At 41.5% G+C, this 17689-nt stretch overlaps 1 protein-coding gene across 1 annotated transcript in view; it reads right to left on the bottom strand.

Moving 5' to 3' along the window:
* Positions 1-7532, bottom strand: part of PRKCH (protein kinase C eta) — a 220866-nt gene extending 213334 nt beyond the window's left edge. Inside the window, exon 1 of the mRNA XM_061180882.1 lies at positions 6804-7532. Coding sequence (XP_061036865.1) covers positions 6804-7166 — 363 coding nt within the window. The 5' untranslated portion in view covers positions 7167-7532. The remainder of the gene's footprint in view (positions 1-6803) is intronic.
* Positions 7533-17689: the final 10157 nt, after the last annotated feature.

Raw genomic sequence — 17689 nt, 5'->3', positions numbered from 1 at the left:
TCCCTAGAGACGCTAAAATATGTTTCTTCCCTAAACGCTCCTCACCAATCGGCTCCGAAAAAAATTATTGTGAGAACGAATAACTGTACCACAAAGTACAAAAGAGAATGAACCGCCAGATAATGAATCTAGAAGATTCAATCTGATGCTATAAATTCATATACCTGAATCCAGGAATCAAGGGCAAAGATAATCAACGGTTGCCAAGTGGTAACCTGGCTGCTTCCCTTGACAAGACTACTAAACAGGTAACCAAGACTACTAAATAGGTAACCTCACTGAGTTGAGAGAAAGCAGCCCTCCAGTGCTGTAGGGAACAGAATGTCTTCAGGAGGGTTGAACCAGGAAAACAGCCTGGGATACTGCCAAGCAGGTCCTTCCTTCCTGAGGGGATGCCAAGGCCTTTCCATGACGCAGCCTCCAGCTCCTCCTGCCTCCTGCCATGTCCCTATGCTCTGCACTAAGTATTAAGTGCTGGTCCCCATTTGGAAAGTCAGCGAATACAGAGCAAATCTGTGAAAGGAGAAGATAAGGTTTTAACTTAGACAAACTTTTGGGTTTTAGAAGTTCAAGAAATTATGCAAAATAAACCGGTTCTAGAAGAAACAGAAAAAAAGCTGACAGTGATAATTTAGAAAATGAGACTGTGTCCAAAAGTCAGAAACTGTATTTAATGAATTTGGTTTATTTTAATGCTTCTACTCTGATAATATTTTTTGCACTAAAGAGGCAACGTAGTTTTCAAGAGTCAGCCTTGGCTCAAATCTAATTCAGGCACTTATTTACCTAACATCTTCTTTGGTAAAATAAGGATAATAAATCCTCAACGTTTTTTCCCTACAGCTTTATTGAGTATAACTGTCACACAACAACGTGCACACACCTAACAGTGAACTATCTGATGTGCTTAGACGTAAGTATATAACTGTGAAACCATCAGCACAATCAAAATAATGAATATATTCATCTCGCTCAGAAGTTTCCTTGTGCCTCCTTTGTGATCCATCCCTCCATCACCTTCATTCTCCCATTCCCAGGCAACCACTGATCTGCTTCCTGTCACTACAAACTAGTTTACATTTTCCATAATTTTGTGCAAATGAAATCATATAGTATGTACTCTTTTGTGTCTGGCTTCTTTCAATATGTAAATTACGTATTTTAAGATTCATCCATATTGTTACGTGTATCAATAGCTCATCACTTTTTATTACTGGGTAGTATTCCATTGTATAGATACACAATTTGTTTAAATATTCACCTGTTGGGGACTTCCCTGGTGGCGCAGTGGTTAAGAATCCACCTGCCAATGCAGGGGACATGGGTTCGACCCCTGGTCCAGGAAGATCCCACATGCCGCGGAGCAACCAAGCCCATGTGCCACAACTACTGAGCCTGCGCTCTAGAGCCCGTGAGCCACAACTACTGAAGCCCGTGTGCCTAGAGCCTGTGCTCCTCAACAAGAGAAGCTACCTCAATGAGAAGCAAGTGCACCTCAACAAAGAGTAGCCCCTGCTCGCCGCAACTAGAGAAAGCCCGCACGCAGCAACGAAGACCCAACACAGCCAAAAATAAATAAATAAAATAAATAAATTTAAATATTCACCTGTTGACTGACATTTTCCAGTTTGGGGGCTATTACAAATAAAGCAGCTGTGAATATTCATGTACAAGTCTCTGTATAAATGGTTTAATTTCTCTTGGTAAGTACTTAAGAGTAGCTAGGTCCCATGCTTAGTATATGTCTAACACTTTAAGAAACTGTTAAAGTGTTTTCTAACGTGACTATTGTTTTATATCCTGCACAGTAGTATATGAGAGTTCCAGTTGCACCACTTCCTCACCAACTCTTGGTATGATCAGTCTCTTTAATTTTAGCCTTTCCCATGGGTTTTGGTTTTAATTTACTTTTCCTTGACTAATCTTTTAACGTGCTATTTTCCATGAAGGGTGCCTATTCAAATCTTTGTCCCATTTTTAAATTGAATATTTTTCTCATTGCGTTTTAAGAGTTTTTATATATTCCCGTTAAAAGTCCCTCGTCTGATTTACATGTTGCAAATAATTTCTCCCAGTCAGTGGCTTGTGTTTTCTTTTTCTTAAGTATCTTCTGAAAAGCAATAGTTAATTTTAATAGTCTGATTTGATTTTTTTATAGTACTTGCTTTTTTGTGTCCTGTCTAAAAAATGTTTGCTGAACCCACGGGCACTAAGATCTTTCTTCTATGTTTTCTTATTAAAATTTTATAGCTAAAATCCTTTTTTTAGGTCTATGATCCATTTTGAGTTAATTTTTGTGTATGATATGAGGTAAAGGTCAATGCTCAAGTTTCTGTACATAGCTATTCAATTGTTCACACACCTCTTGTTGAAAAAAATTATTTCCCCATTGAATTGCCTTGACATCTTTGTCAATAAAGAACGTCAATTGATCATATATGTGTGAATCTATTTCTAGACTCTCTTCTACTCCGCTGATCTATATGACTCTCTTTACTCCGATACCACATTATCTTAATTATGGTAATGTTATAGTTATCTTGAAATCAGATAGTTTAAGTCCCCCAACTCATCTTTTTTCAAAATTATTCTTAGATGAGTCTGGGTCCTTCACATGTTCAGATAAACTTTAGAATCAGTCTGTTAATTTCTACAACAAAGCTTGATGGTATTTTAACTAGGATTGCATTAAATCTATTGAACAACTTGGGAAGAATTGTTAAGAATTGAGGTCTTAACAATATTGAATCTTCCCATTTATGGACACAGTATCTCTCTCCATTTATTTAGATCTTTAACTTATTTCAGTGATGGTTTGTCATTTTCAGTGAACAAGCCTTGCATGTTTTATCAGATTTATCCAATTTCATATTTTGATGCTCTTTTAAATGGTATTTTTCTATTTCAGTTTTCGATTGTCCACTGATAATATACAGAAACAATTGATTTTTGTAGATTGGTTTGGATCCTGCAACCTAGCTAAACCTAGCCTGTTGGTTCTAGAAGCCCTTTTGTAGGTGTCTTAGAATTTTCTACAGACAGTTTTACTTCTTCCTTTGCATGTACTTTATTTTTTTAATTGCCTATTGCACTGACTGGGACCTCCAATACACTGCTGAACAGAAGTGGTAAGAGTAGCTATCCTTGTCACTCCTGATCTTAGGGGAATATCATTCTGTTTTTCACCATTAACATGTTACCTGTAGGTTTTTCACAGTTGTCCTTCATCACGTTGAAAAAGTTCTCTTCTATTACTAATTTGTTGAGAGTTTTTATCATGAATGGGTATTGAATTTTGTCAAATACTTTTTCTCTATCTATTGAGATGATCATATGAATCTCCTTTTTTATTCTGTTAATATGAAGAGTTGCACTGGTTGATTATAAATGTTTAATCAACCTTGCAGTCCTGGTTATAACCCCATTTGATAATTTGCTATATTGCTGGGTTTGATTTGCTAAAATTTAAGATTTTTTATATCTATATTCACGAGGGGCACTGGTCTGTAGTTTTATTTATTTGTAATGTTTTCATCAAGTTTTGGTATAAAGGTAATGCTGGCCTCATGAAATGAGCCGGGATGTGTTTCCTTCTCTTCTGTTTTCTGAAATAGTTTGTGTAGTTGGCAATATTTCTTCCTTAAATGTATGATAGAACTCACCACTAAAGCCTTCTGGGACCTTGAGTTTGCATTGTGGAAGGTTTTTAACTACAAACTCAATTGCCTTAATAGACATAATGCTATTCAAGTTATTTGAATGAGTTTGGGTCATTTGTATCTTTCAAAGAATTTGTTCATTTCATCTAATTGTGGAATTTCCTGGCATAAAGTTATTCATAATATTCTTTTTCTTTTTAAATGTCCATAGGATCTATAGTGATGTTCTCTCATTCCTAACATTGGTAATTTGTGTCTTTTTTTCTTGATCATTTGAGGTTTATCAATTTTATTACTTTTTTTTTTTTCAAAGAACAAGCTTTTTGTTTCATTGATTTTTCTCTGCTGTTTCTATTTTCTGCTTCAACTAACCTCTGCTATCTTTACATTTCCTTCTTTTTGCTTACTTAGGATTCAATTTGCTCTTCTCTTCTAGTTTCAGGTGGAAACTCAGGTCTTTGAGATCTTTTCTAATTTAAGTGTTTAATGCTGTGAATTTCCGTTTAAGAATTTCTTCAGTTGTTACATTATATCCCACTACCTCCTTGGATATAATGTAAATTAAATGAAATACTTATAGTTAGGAAAGAAATAGTTGATTGCCTAATCCATGGCAGGCACTGTGCTTCATACTAGGAATATACTGCAGGAAAGAGATCTAACCCTTTCTCTCATCAAGCTTAGAAGGTAATACAGATGAAACTGGCACAAAATCAATGTCAATGATTATCTTCTTAATACTCAGAAAGCATGTTAAACAAAAAAGCATAACAACTTTGTTTTAGTCTAATAATAAAGGTGTCTTCTGTTTTTGTCTCTTCTCATGATCTAGCAAAAACTAAGCTGCTAGTTTTTTTTTTTTTTTAGAGTTTAGCAATTTGTAATTTCAATTGCAACAAATAAGTTTATTGTGGAGTAAATTACTCCATTTGTAACTTTCTGAATAAACTACACATTTCAATTTAATATGCTAAAGATAAATAAGTACTTCTGTAATTCTAAATTTCAAAACCACCTTTAGACCTATAAAGGATCATTTAGAAAACAAACATTCCATATATTTCCAAATATTTTCTTAAAATTATTTTCTTAACAAAAAATGTTAAAAGAAAGGAAACACACTACCCATTCTACCCTATCATCACAGTTTCAAAATACCCAGAACTTTTAAAAACTGCCTCCTAATTGAATGAGTGTCTTGACAAATCACCCATTTCAAGGTCATTTAAATGCTGACCTACCCTACCAAACACTCATATTTTCCGGAACACCACATTAAACATCTAAATATAATTAATTCAGACAATTATAGATATAGAAATTTAATTTACATTTAAATCTATTCAGCCAGTGGGACAACAGGCAGTTCTAAATACCCCCACCTTGTCAGGTAACCTGAATCTTCCTACACTTATGCTTCTTCCAATCCTTATCTTGTGGTCTTCATTTAGGCTACAGGTTCTCAAACTTCACTGCACATTGGAATCACGTGGAGAGCTGAAAAGTACTGTTGCTGGGGTCCACAGCCATAGATTCCTGTCTAGAGTCTTTAAAAGTGGGGATTTTGAAAAGCTCCCCAGGTGATTCAAATGTGCAGACTAGGGGTAAAATGAACCAGTCTAGGATCTCTTTGGGAAAACAGGCTGCTAATGGCCATTGGTCAGTCTGCACCACCATATTTCAGAACCTAGTTCTTTTAGAGCTTTGCCCAACCTAACTCCTAATCAGACACTAATTTAATAATTCCATTCAGATTCCTAGACTCACCTCTATTTCCTGTCCAGAAAGTCACAGGATAAAAAGTCAATCTCTATTTTGGCCATTCCTCTCCAGACCACTTCTAAATTCCACAAAGTAAATTCAGCTGAAGGGAAAGTAACTCAATATAATTTGATGATATGGTTAAACAGTCATTATGGCTTTTTCTCCTATTTAAGAGACTACTCCACAAGCTAGCTGTAAGTTTACAAAGTATATGATAAAATTATCAATTCCTCAAAGTGGAAAATAAATATCTAAGTGAGTCTTCCTTATTATCCATGTGATTCCCCCACTTGTTAATTTCAAACAGGTTTTCAATACTGAGTCACCATTCTGGGCTCAAAACTGACATCCTCCAGAATTTAAATCATTGAACTCCCGAGAGTCTTCCAAGGGCTTACTCCATTTTGCCAGGCCAGACCACTTCATCATAATTATCATTTCATCACGTAAGAGTGGGAAGGATAACACCTGCATCACAAAAACAGTACGAAGATTAAGAAGCAAAAGCATTTTAGCACTGTGTAGAGTGCTCTACACATTTTAATTTATTTGCAGCATAAATTTTGCCTCATGGGAACTTTGTGAAAAGCACAGGCAAGTAGGAAGTTGCGGGTAACTACTTGTCAATATGCAGAAGCACCAGCAGGTGAGGCGAGGGGAGGGGGGCGGTTCACCAACTGCTGAAGAGCCCTCTAAACTCTCAAGACCAATAACAACAGAAACACATACTGCAGGACTCACACCTCTCAGGCTGAAACTGAACTGAAGTTACAAACACACGTAAACCTCATCTCCTTGGAAAACTGCTAAACAAAACTTTGCCAACCGAAGACCCAGGCACTCCAGTCCCTGCCAATGTAGGTTATGTACCTCTGGGATGTAATGGATGTGCATGCTGAAACACGTGTGCACATCTGAGCTGCTGAACCAACACGTATCCATAAACATTATGAATAAGACCTGCGAGAATGTATCGCTTTCTCCTAAGAAGCGCTTAAAAAACTTTACCCAAATCAAGTCACTTTCCTATCTATCACACCTTCTTTGCCTTTCCTGCGTATTACCCTCAAGCTGAGAGTTGGGGGTCCTTACCCAAAGTCTGGGCGGAGGGGGGTGACCGCCCCTACCCCGACTTCCCGTTAGCCCAAGCTGCCATCCCGAAAGGGGACCGTGTCCAGGATGGCTTCCTAGAGACACACCTGTGCCCTCGCGCACCACCAGTGCCGTGGCCACCTGGGCGAGAACCAAAGCGAGGACCGCAGTGGAGGGAATTCCCTGCGCTTGGGAAGATGGGAAAGCGGGCCCCGGGCAAGTTTTGTAAAATGAAGGGGGGGCAGAAGGTGCGGAGTGGACACAAAGGGGTGGGTTCAAGGTACTCACCCAGCCCTCGAAGGTGTCCGAGGCGCCGGCCGTGCGCAGCAGCTCCTGGAACTGCAGGGTGCAGTTGGCCACAAAGTGGTCGTAGCCCAGGGGCGTCTCGTGGAAGACAGCCAGCTCGAGGTGGCCACCGTCGGTGACGTTGGCGCAGAATTCCTCGTTGTACGTGGGTTTGTTGGTCTTCTGCTTGGTGCTCGTCTGGCCCACGCGTACCTGGTCCACGCTCACCGTCAGGTAGGGGTCCAGCAGCTGATAGCCCTTCTTGAAGAGCGAGTGGCGCAGGGACCAGCGGGTGGGCTGCAGCCCCACGGCCTCGCCAATGCGGACCCTCAAGTAGCCATTGAACTTCATGGTGCCGGACGACATGCCGGGGCCGCTGTCCCAGACCAGGGACCGCGCGGTCTCGCAGCGGGAGAGCGGGGAGCCCTCGTTCAGGCCAGCCCTCGCGGCGGCCGCAGGAGTGGAGGCAGCTCCCGGGAAATGCAGAGCCCAAGCCCCCGTCGACCAGCCATTCTGCCTCCCCCGCCGGACCTTCCCTCCCCTCCTTCCCTCCCTCTCTCCCTCCCTCGCGAGGTGGAAAGGAGGGGAGCCGGGCGCCAAGCCCTCAGAGGGCCGGGGTCGCCCGACCGTCCCTCTCGAGCGCGCGGCGCCTCCCGGGGGCTCGCGCGGGACTCGCCCCTTCTCCAGGGCCGGGAAGCGCCTCTCCCCGGAGAGCCGGAGCGACCCGTCCGGTTAGCTCGAGCCTCAAGCGTCTCCTGCCCCCGCCTCCTCCCGCTTCTGCTCCTGCCCCCGCCTCCGCGGGCTCACGCTCTCCCCCACTCGGTGAGCTTCAAACCAGGAAGCAGCTGCCGCCCCATCCCAGGCAGGAGCCTCGCGCCGGCGGGCTCCAAGTTCACGGCAACCCTGCGCGGGGCTGGCGCGCCCTCCGAAGCCCGGGGGCGCGGCGCGCGGCCGGCGCCCGACCCTGCGTTCGGTCAGTAGCGGGCCTGGGGAGCGCGGCGCAGGCCGGTTCGCACCGCTCTGCTCGCGCTCCCTGCAGCGGGGTCTGGCGGGGACCTCTGGGCTGGAAGCTACCCCAGGTGCAGGCCAAAAAGGGAAGGGCTTGCGGCCCAGCCTGAGCGAACACCTGAGGCTTGGGAGACAGACCCAGGGAGCGCCGGAAGGCGGACGAGCAGGGAACCCACGCGGCTGGGAGTCGCCCGCGCCCCCCAGCCCACCCTAGGAGGTGGGCTGGCGACCCAACGTGGCCATCTGGGAGAGGCCCTGGCCGGAGGCGGGTGCGTGACGGGGAGGTTCCTTTACCTAATCTTTACAGGGATGGCTCATCCCGAGTTCAGCTTGGGCCCATCCTGTTTGTGCACCTTTCCTGCGGAGAGTAATTACACGGTTGTTGTGTGTGTGCGTGTGTGTGTGTTTTTAATAGAGCAGTAGTGATGATGGACATCCTGTCCGCCTCCTTCCTCGGAGAGGTGTGTCTTGTTGCACAAAGAGCAGGAAAGTTCAATTCTGAAGACAGACATGGCCGGGACGTAATAAATCTCTTCCTCTGCGGGGTGATTCCCGGTCCACCCAGCCCTGCATGACAAGAGCAGTAGATGTTCACACACACAGTCCCTGGCACATGTGCTCGATCGCCTCTTCTAGGAACATTCGCGGCTGTTGCTCTCTTTATGAGTCAGAGGGAGCAGCCTTCAGTTTTTTCTCCACTCAGGGCTCCTGCAGTTTTTGTCCCCTGGGAGCTCCTTACTCCCTGAGGGCCAGGTCAACCAATTTGTCTCCCATAAAGCCTAGGCCATTCTTAAGATACTTAATTACACTCTCTCTGGCGACTCAGTTTCCTGCTAGCAGGTCAGTCTTTCTAGCCCCCCTACCCACAGTGCCCTATTTGGGGGCTCTCTAACCTAGGTTCTCAACATTTCACTGAGGCACACTATGGAATGAAAACAAATAAGAACAATGGGTCGGTGGGGGAGGGCCTGTCTTAAAATAACAGCAAAATGCCCTTAGAAGAACAGGGCAAGGATGCAACACATCATCCTAATGACACCTTAGCTTTAGACGGGGCTTGTAAAGCAAGCTCTCAACATCCAAGGAGTTTCTGCATGGCCCTGGTGCTCCAGGAGAAAAGGTCAAGGGGACCATTTGGGTCAACTTTGTCATCCTCTCCTCCAAAGAGTGGGACTCTAGCTTTAAGAACCACTAAAGGATTTGCTGCTGTTGGGCTATACTAAAAGAAGACTGTCCCAAATCGTGGCCAGCTATACAGCTGCCCTAGGGTTGTGTGATGAGAGACACAAGATACTCCGTTTTTGCCCTGTCGGTCAGTGCCAGGCATAGGTGAGCAGTGGTGACGGAGCAGTGAGCAGGATAGCCATGGTGCCTGCTCTCCTGGGGCTTACAGTCCCACAAGGGAGGAAAAACAATGAAGAGAGGGTGCAGTGGAGGGACAGGCGAAGGTGCCCTGGGATAATGTAACCTGGGGGGCAGGGGTAGTCAGAGAAGGGCCACCTAAAACAATTGACAGCAGAAGGATCTGTTTATTCAGGGTTCCTGAGAAAAGGGGCAGTTTGACCTGTTTGGGGAACAGGGAGGATTCCATGTGGCTGGAGGGGCAAATGACTGCAATGAGCCTGAAAAGGTGGGTCAGGGTCCGAGACTGACCAGAAGTGGTAGGTTTTTGGACATTAGCTATGAACAGCTGGAAACCTCTGGAAGGCTGTTCAGCAGGGCCAGGACAGGAGGAGATTGGGGTTTGAAAATCCTCTCTGGGGCTGTGTGAAGAATGGACGGCAAGGAGCAAGCGCAGGTGTGGGGGGACCAGAGAGGAGGCTGCTGCGAACTCCAGAGGGGAGGAGATGGTGACCGGGACGCGGGTGGTGTGACGGCAATGAGGACAAGGGGGTGGAACTGACAGGTCTCGGGGATGGATGGAAGGGAGGGAATGAGGAAGAGGAAAGTATCAAGGGGGAACTTGCAGGAAATCAGCCTGAGCAACTGTGTGGATTACAGAGCCATTAGTGATTAGGAAACAGTAGGAGAGGAGCCGCAGATTTGTGGGAGGGTTGGGAGGGGGTGGAGTTCAACTCGAGACAGGTCAGGTTTGATACACCTTTGATACATTTAAGTGTAAATCCAAAGTGGGCAATCGAGGCTATGTGGTTGTGAAGGTCGGAGGTGGAGTCTGAAGTAAAGGCATAAATGTAGGCGCCATTAGTATAGAGATGGCAATCAAAGCCGTCATAGTGGATGAGATCTCTGTTCCAGGAAAAGATAGGAAGAGAATGTAGCTTGAGAAAAGAAGGGGCTTAGGATGCGGCCTTCCAGAAACCCCAACATCTATAGGTGGAGGGGCAGGCAAGGGAGTTGAGAAGCGGCAGGCGAGAGTGAGAGAAAACGCAGGAGGAGGTGGTGTTAAGTTATTGTGGAAACTAACCCAGAAGTTCTCCAGCAGGAAGGAAAGGTCAGCTAGGTCAGAGGATGCTAAGGGATTAAATAGACAAGACTAAAGAAGCCCTGTGGTATTGGCAATGGACAGGTCCTGAGTAATCTTTGAGCCGATTCAGTAGAAGGGTAGACATGAAAGCCTATTTGGAGTAGGTTGAGGTGAAAAATAAGAAGTGGAGAGCGTGAGTTTAGACACTCTTTCAAGACGTTTGGCTGGAGTGAGGAGGAGAGTGAGAGCTGAGGAGCAGGATGCAGTCACCAGATGGAGGGCTTTTTAGTAAAGGGAGCAATGCAGGAGAGGAGAGAGTTCGCACCATTCTGAGACTGCAGGAGGGAATGCCATCTAAGGCACATGTGAAAAAATGGGCCTTAGTTTAAGAAACATCTATGCTTGTGGCTCGTAGCCTGCTGTCTGCCTATAGCCAGGGGAGATGGTCTACAGCAGCCCCAGCTTCCTGGATTTCTAGTTTAACAGGCCCAGCAGAAGGAGGATTTCCTCTACTAGTATCCTTAAGTCAATCTTGAGGAAGACTCTATCTCCAGCCTATGTCATGCGTCATTAGGTGGCTCCTGGGGTACACTAGACAGGTAGAAGACAGCACATAGCACAAAGTCCCTGTAGGGAAGGACTAGCTGCCCATACAGACCTCACCTACATGACAGCTGTTATCCAGAGCTGGTCCTGACTTTTAAGGAAGGCAGGGGAGCAAGAAGTTCCCTCTCTCTACACATCCCACCCTGCTCACTAGTGGCTTGTACATAATACAGTGTAGCAACTTGCATATCTGTATAGACTACTTTGAAATATGTATTATAGGTTCTTTTATAGACTAGAGGTTTGTTTTTTTTTTTTCTTCCGGTATCACTATTACTTTTTCTTGTCTTAGTCACATTATAACTTTGGACTTCTCTATATACAATTCCTAGTACATTGTCTAAATGCTTTTTGATTGATTGCTTGATTGACTAAATCACTGCCACTTTTCTAATTTCTTAAGGAACATTTCACACAACCCCCATTCCACTTTAAAATAGAATTAGAGAATTTAGAGAATAATGCAGCCAGGTCAAAAACTACCCCATGTTACTATAATATGACACAGCCTTTGGAGGGCAGTTTGATACCATACATCAAAATCTTCAAAGAAATCACTTCTTTGCCTGAAGAGGTCCAGTAACAGTGAAATGGCTGAGTAAATTATAGAATAACAACTCAATGGAATATCACATAGTTATTAGAATGACATGATAACATAGAAAAAAGATAGTAAATAGCATTTTAAAAATCTAAAGTAAGAAATATAAATATGCTATGAAGTACATAAAATATGCATACCAAAGGATTAAGATTGGAGTTTAACACAGATAAATGTACACAGTTCTTAGAATGTTGGACTTACAAATGAATAATAAATGTACTTATCTACAAGGGCTCTGAAGATTACATAATTCAATATAAAATATGTGATATATGGCCAAGCACAAGGTACATTTCAGCTGTTACCTCAGCTGCCACATTACCATTTATTAAGTATCCACCAGCATTGTAACAAGGCACTTGACAAACATTTCATTTGAGTCTCATGACAACCGTAGAAGCAAGTGTTATTATCTCTATTTTACACATAGGAAAAGTGAGGGCCAGAATGGTTAAGTGAATTGGGTCACATAGTTAATACATGAAAGAGCTAAGATTTGGTCCATTTATCAAAATATGCACGCCTAACCCCCATCCCAGGTGGTTTTAATGCATAGTAGGAATGAAAACTATTACACACACTGAGTACAAAGAGGAAGAAGATGGAGATTCTCAGCAGTCAGGAGAGAGTGCTACACAGAACAGGGGTTATAGCAGTGCTGTTCCTTATCCATTTCTAAATATGCAAAGGTACGTATGTATAATGGTATATGTATAAAGGTACATATAAAGTGGCAAAGGTGGGCCACAATGTCCTTATACATGTTCCAAAAAGAACAGAAAAAGGTAAGCTATTTCACAGATGTTGTACCATTTCTCAGAATGCAAGGAAGACACGAGTGTCACATGGAGAAGGACATGTTGTATTAGGCAGAATGAATGAAAGAAGACCCAAACCTACACACATCCCTGTGAGGCTTCTGAAACCATGATAAAAGGAGAATCTTCAATGACTTGGAGGAAGAAACAGAGGCAAAGTTGGGAGGTAGGGTGGGGTGGGAGGAGTCTGGGATGAGATCAGAGTAATGAGGTCTTCAGAGAGCCAAAGGGTCCTGACACAACAGTCTGTGAGTCAGTGGATGAACAGCTCACAATGAGAGAGGGAACGAGGGAAAAGAAGGCTGAGGGGCAAAGTCCTAAAGAGCAGATGGGGTAGACTGGCTGAGCTTCTCACCCTTCCTCAAAAGAAGGGCCTTCCAGGGACTGAGGTCAGAACAGAGGAGCAAACATAAAAGTAATACCCCCATAAAAAGCAGTCAAGTTGTCTAGACATAGCCTGGTGATCAGGAGCAATGACTCCATAAGACATTTCTGCCATTGTTTTCTAACAGGAAACTCCAGTGAAGTTAAATATTTTCTGAGTGTGAACAGAACAAACACAAATCTCTCCCATGGCTGATTTACTTTTTTACATAACTCACCTACTTGAATCTACCCATGTTAGAATATTTTCATTTTAAATCCCTTACATCACCTAAGTGCCTTTCTTATTAGTACTATGGAATCCTGGAAAACCTTACAGACATTCTGTTAAGAAACAGATGCATAAAAGTCCTCGGTCTGAATTACAGTTTGGTAGATTTTTTTAAAAGACATACCTCATATACCATAAGAGATAAATAGTTTAGGGGAGCCAAGACTAATTTGCATTTAGTGACCTCCAACATTTCTTCGTCTCCACTTCTATAATCACAACTTACAGAAGCATGTCACCAAATAAGGCAAAAATATCTTTTGAAACTAAAATAATTCAAAATTCCTTAATTCTGAATGCAGAACTTACTGTAACTCTTCATTTTAGTATGTTTCGTAATATCTTAATATTTCTAAAAAACACTAGTGACAGAAGCAAGCGAATATGGTTTAAAATAGTAATAATTTTCTCTAAACCTATTATTAATGTAGTTAATGGTCCAGTTGTTCTATTAACTTTTATCATTTGGTCCTAGTCCATTAACAAGCTGAGTGGTTATTAAGTAGCAACCAAGTTATTAGATTTTATGGCTTGTGTAAGAAACCTGTGAGAGGAAAATGATTATTTTGCTCTAATGGCATCTTTCTTTCGCCCTTTGCTGGATTTTCTCTATGTCTCATTGATGGCATTCTTGGGTTTACTCAGTGGCCATCTAATCCATAATTCCATTCTGGTCATTGGGCATCATACTCAGACTTTTCAAAGTCCTCTGGAATTGCCTTTAGGTCATTTGTAACACCCTCTACATGTTCTTTCAGCCTTGGAATTGAATAGTAGATAGTGATAAATTTAGTACATAAAATGGCTTTTGTCAATTCAAGTAATCTTAATAGAAAGATCACTTGGGCCTTCTTGGCTATGCTTTTTCATAGTTGCACAAAGGGAGAGGGGAGGAGCTTCGCTTTAAATAGAGTATTTTGCCAGAATGTAGCAGTTACTATTTACTATAGTAGCCATTACAGATGTTCACAACATACTGTTAGTGAAAAAAGCAGGCTATCAAACTGTAATTCAGCAGGATCCTATTTGGTGTAAAGTGTGCATGTGTATGTTGTGTGTGTGTGTATGTGTAAATTTGGAAGGGTAGACCCCTAAGTGTGAACAATGGTTATCACAGGTCATAGATTACAGAGCAGAGTCTGGCTAGTGTAGAGGTTGAAAACAGGGACTCTGGAGCCAGATTGCCTCCACGCAAATCCTATCCCCTATAGCTGTGTGACTTTAGGCTCTACCTCTCCTTACTATGCCTTAGTTTTTCATCTATAAAGTGGGTTAATGTGTGTTCTATAGAGTTGTTTGTAAAGCCCTTGAAACAGTGCCAGGCACATAGTAAGCAACTTCATAAATGTTTATTATTGTGGGTGGCTTTTTCTTCTTTTCATTTGTCTGTATTTTGTGATTTTTCTATTTTTTTCTGTAATGAAAATTTCAGCAATTTAAGTTTATTTAGCTAATATTAAAAAACTGCACACCAAATCACAGATAGGTGGACTTTAACCCTTTCAAATTGTAATCATTTCCTGTCATCTTTCTGGTGAAACTTGAACGTCTTCTGGTTCTTGGAAATGAAAAAGCAGTTTGTCCCCTCTTCCCAAGAGCTTATAGTTAGTTCATAATAAGAAGGTATAAAAAAAGCTTTTCCGTCCTTGAAATCTTGGTAATGAAGTGTAAAATTTTCACGTCAACCCCAATCATCTTTCTCAGGCAAGGAGAAAAATTTAACTTTCTACAAAACCAATACATATTTACATATTAAAATCCCCCAAATCCCTTCCCCTCTTCCCTTTTTAGAACTCTGACTTGAGGCATTTGTTTAGAACACAGAAAGTTAGCAATGTTTATTGTAGATACTAGAAGAGCAAAGTAGGTAAATACTTTGTAGTAAAGCAATGTACTGTTTGTTTTCTAACAATTTAGTGAAGTCCCACAATACAGGCAACATAATTTAAGCTCTAGAAGCCAACAAGTGAGAGAAGGGCAATTCAGACTTTCTGGCCATGATTTTGGGGATGGAGTAGGGACTTGGATGGCCCAGGAATTGGCATTTTTGACAAAGTTTGGCAAGCTTAGCTGATTCTTTTATACTTAATTTCAAGAAGCCCAGGCATGAGAGACAATAGCATTCAAAGATTTAGGTTTGCATCCTCTAAAGTCACTAGATGACCTTAAAGAAGTCACGTGATTGCACAGAATTAAATGAAAAACCAACTTTAAAACACGTGGCAAAGTCCTATAGTGTTATATAAATGTTATCAGTTCTTCCTCACCCTGCTGTTCACTTTCCCTTCCCCCACCTCACTCTTGCTGCTTCACACTACGCCACGTGTCCCCCCTCTAGGCTGAGGAATTTGTGCTCAAGACCAGGGACTCTACTCCACCACCCTCAGAGACTCTTCAAATCAGAGGGAGAATTTTTGACACATTGTCTTAGTTCAAATATAATCACTCATATTGAGATTCTAAATATGGAGGAAAACTTGAAAAAAATAACACCAGTAACAAGACAAACAAATATGGAGAAAATAAGCTCATGGGCTAAATGGGCATGGAAACACAAAAACCACTTATAGTACTAAGATGAAACTTGGGCTCAATACAGGAGAAAGGAAACCAACAAAGGAATTTTACACATTTCCCTGACTTACTCATTTTTTTGAGAGTTTGAACAACTGAAATCAGGAAACACCTGTGCTTGTTAACATTAGTTAGGAAATGACTTTAAAAAACTTGGACTCAGCTTGAGATAACTGATGGCAGGCAGTGATATCATTCCAGAGTCTATATTTCCATGTAAATGCACAAGCTACTTCTGTCAGTTTGGGTCCATTTTTGTAATAGCAATCGAAGACTCAATGCATTACATTTATGGGGTAATTGTTTTCTTTTCTTGTTTTAAAATTACCTGGCACTTTGCCACATATTCGTTTCCTTTGTTCCCATTTATAAGTATTCGACGAATATGATAACCACCCAGAAATACAGCTGTCATTACTTTGAGATGAAAATAAATGTATGGAATGAACGTTTTAAGATGAAAGACAAAAATATAGCATTGTAATAAGAAGATGGGTTGGAAAATAAAGATACAAACGCAAAAAGGTTGGGTCCTTTGATCTGCAAGGCATGACTGAGAACTCTAGACCAAAACTATTTTACAGATGAGGAGCCAGAACCAGAAGTTGGCCATTTCTCATGTTGTTTATTACACATTCCCCGGGTCTTCAGAATGTGAGGCTAGAGCTCCCCAGAGCCGGTTCTAGTCTCAAGTAAACTACTGACTCAATATGCCTTATCTCTAATCGATTTATACAAACAGCAGTATCATTTATATTGCTTGGATATGTTTTGTTAAACAATAAAGTAAAACATAAATTATGGTACAGTCGAGGATTTATTTCAGTTTCTTAGAAATTCAGTGTCAGGAAAATTTATTTCTAGCATTTTCCTTTGACATGCCAGTTAAATTATAACCAGTGAGAAATGTTACTTTTGTTGTTTTTAAGAAAACTACAAATAGAATTTTGTGCCAGTGAACAAGGTTTGCGTAGATCATTTTATTATCTCATAATTTTATCACACTTTTTAAAATAGAAGGATATTAGAATACACTTAGTTCTACCCACATTTTGTTTTAAAGTCTTGAAAAATGTCTTTTCAATGTTTGATAAACACTGTAATGAGTCTCACAGATATTAATGTTAATTATTGATCATTGTCATTTAGAAATATTAATTATAATAATTTAAATGAACTTCAACAAACTAACAATTATTGAGGTTAGATTAAGAATACATAATAATCATCAGGAACAGTGCCCTGACACAGAAATGAAACAAAGATCTTTAAGTGGAAAAAAGAAAAGTGATGTTTTGTTTTAGTACTTTATTAAGGTGTATCGGGTTGGTCAAAAAGGGCCTTCGGTTTTTAAGTAAAAATAAAAGACACATTTTTCATTTTCACCAAGAACTTTATTGAACAACATATTCACCCTTTTGTTCCACTACCTTCTACCATTTTCCAGGCAACTTCATATTTCCATCTTCCCAAAACTTTTTATTTTTTTGAGCAAAAGACTGCTCCAGGTGCCCTTTACAGTCTTCCAGGGAATTGAAATTTTTTCCATTAAGAGAATTTTGTAAAGACCTAAATAAATGGAAATCCAAAGGTGCAATGTCTGGTGAATATGGCGGATGAATCAGAACGTCCCAGCCAAGCTGTAACAGCTTTTGCCTGGTCATCAAAGAAACATGTGGTCTTGCGTTATCCTGATGGAAGATTATGTGTTTTCTGTTGACTAATTCTGGACACTTTTCATCAAGGGCTGCTTTCAGTTGGTCTAATTGGGAGCAGTACTTGTTGGAATTAATCATTTGGTTTTCTGGAAGGAGCTCATAATAGAGGACTCCCAATCCCACCATAATACACAACATCACTTCTTTGGATGAAGACCAGCCTTTGGTGTGGTTGGTGGTGGTTCATTTCACTTGCCCCACGATCTCTTCCGTTCCACATTATTGTACAGTATCCACTTTTCATCGCCCGTCACAATTTGTTTTAAAAACAGAACGCTTTCATTACCTTTAAGTAGAGAATTGCATGCGGAAATATGGTCAAGAAAATTTTTTTCACTTAACTTACGTGGAACCCAAACATCAAAGCAATTGACATAACCAAGGTGGTGCAAATGATTTTCAGCGCTTGATTTGGGTATTTTGAGTATGTTGGCTATCTCCTGCGTAGTATAATGTTGATTGTTCTCAATCAATTAATGTC

This window comes from Eubalaena glacialis, chromosome 2 (assembly GCF_028564815.1).
Source record: "Eubalaena glacialis isolate mEubGla1 chromosome 2, mEubGla1.1.hap2.+ XY, whole genome shotgun sequence".
NCBI classification, from domain to species: domain Eukaryota; kingdom Metazoa; phylum Chordata; class Mammalia; order Artiodactyla; family Balaenidae; genus Eubalaena; species Eubalaena glacialis.
This window is presented reverse-complemented; position numbering and strand designations above follow the sequence as displayed.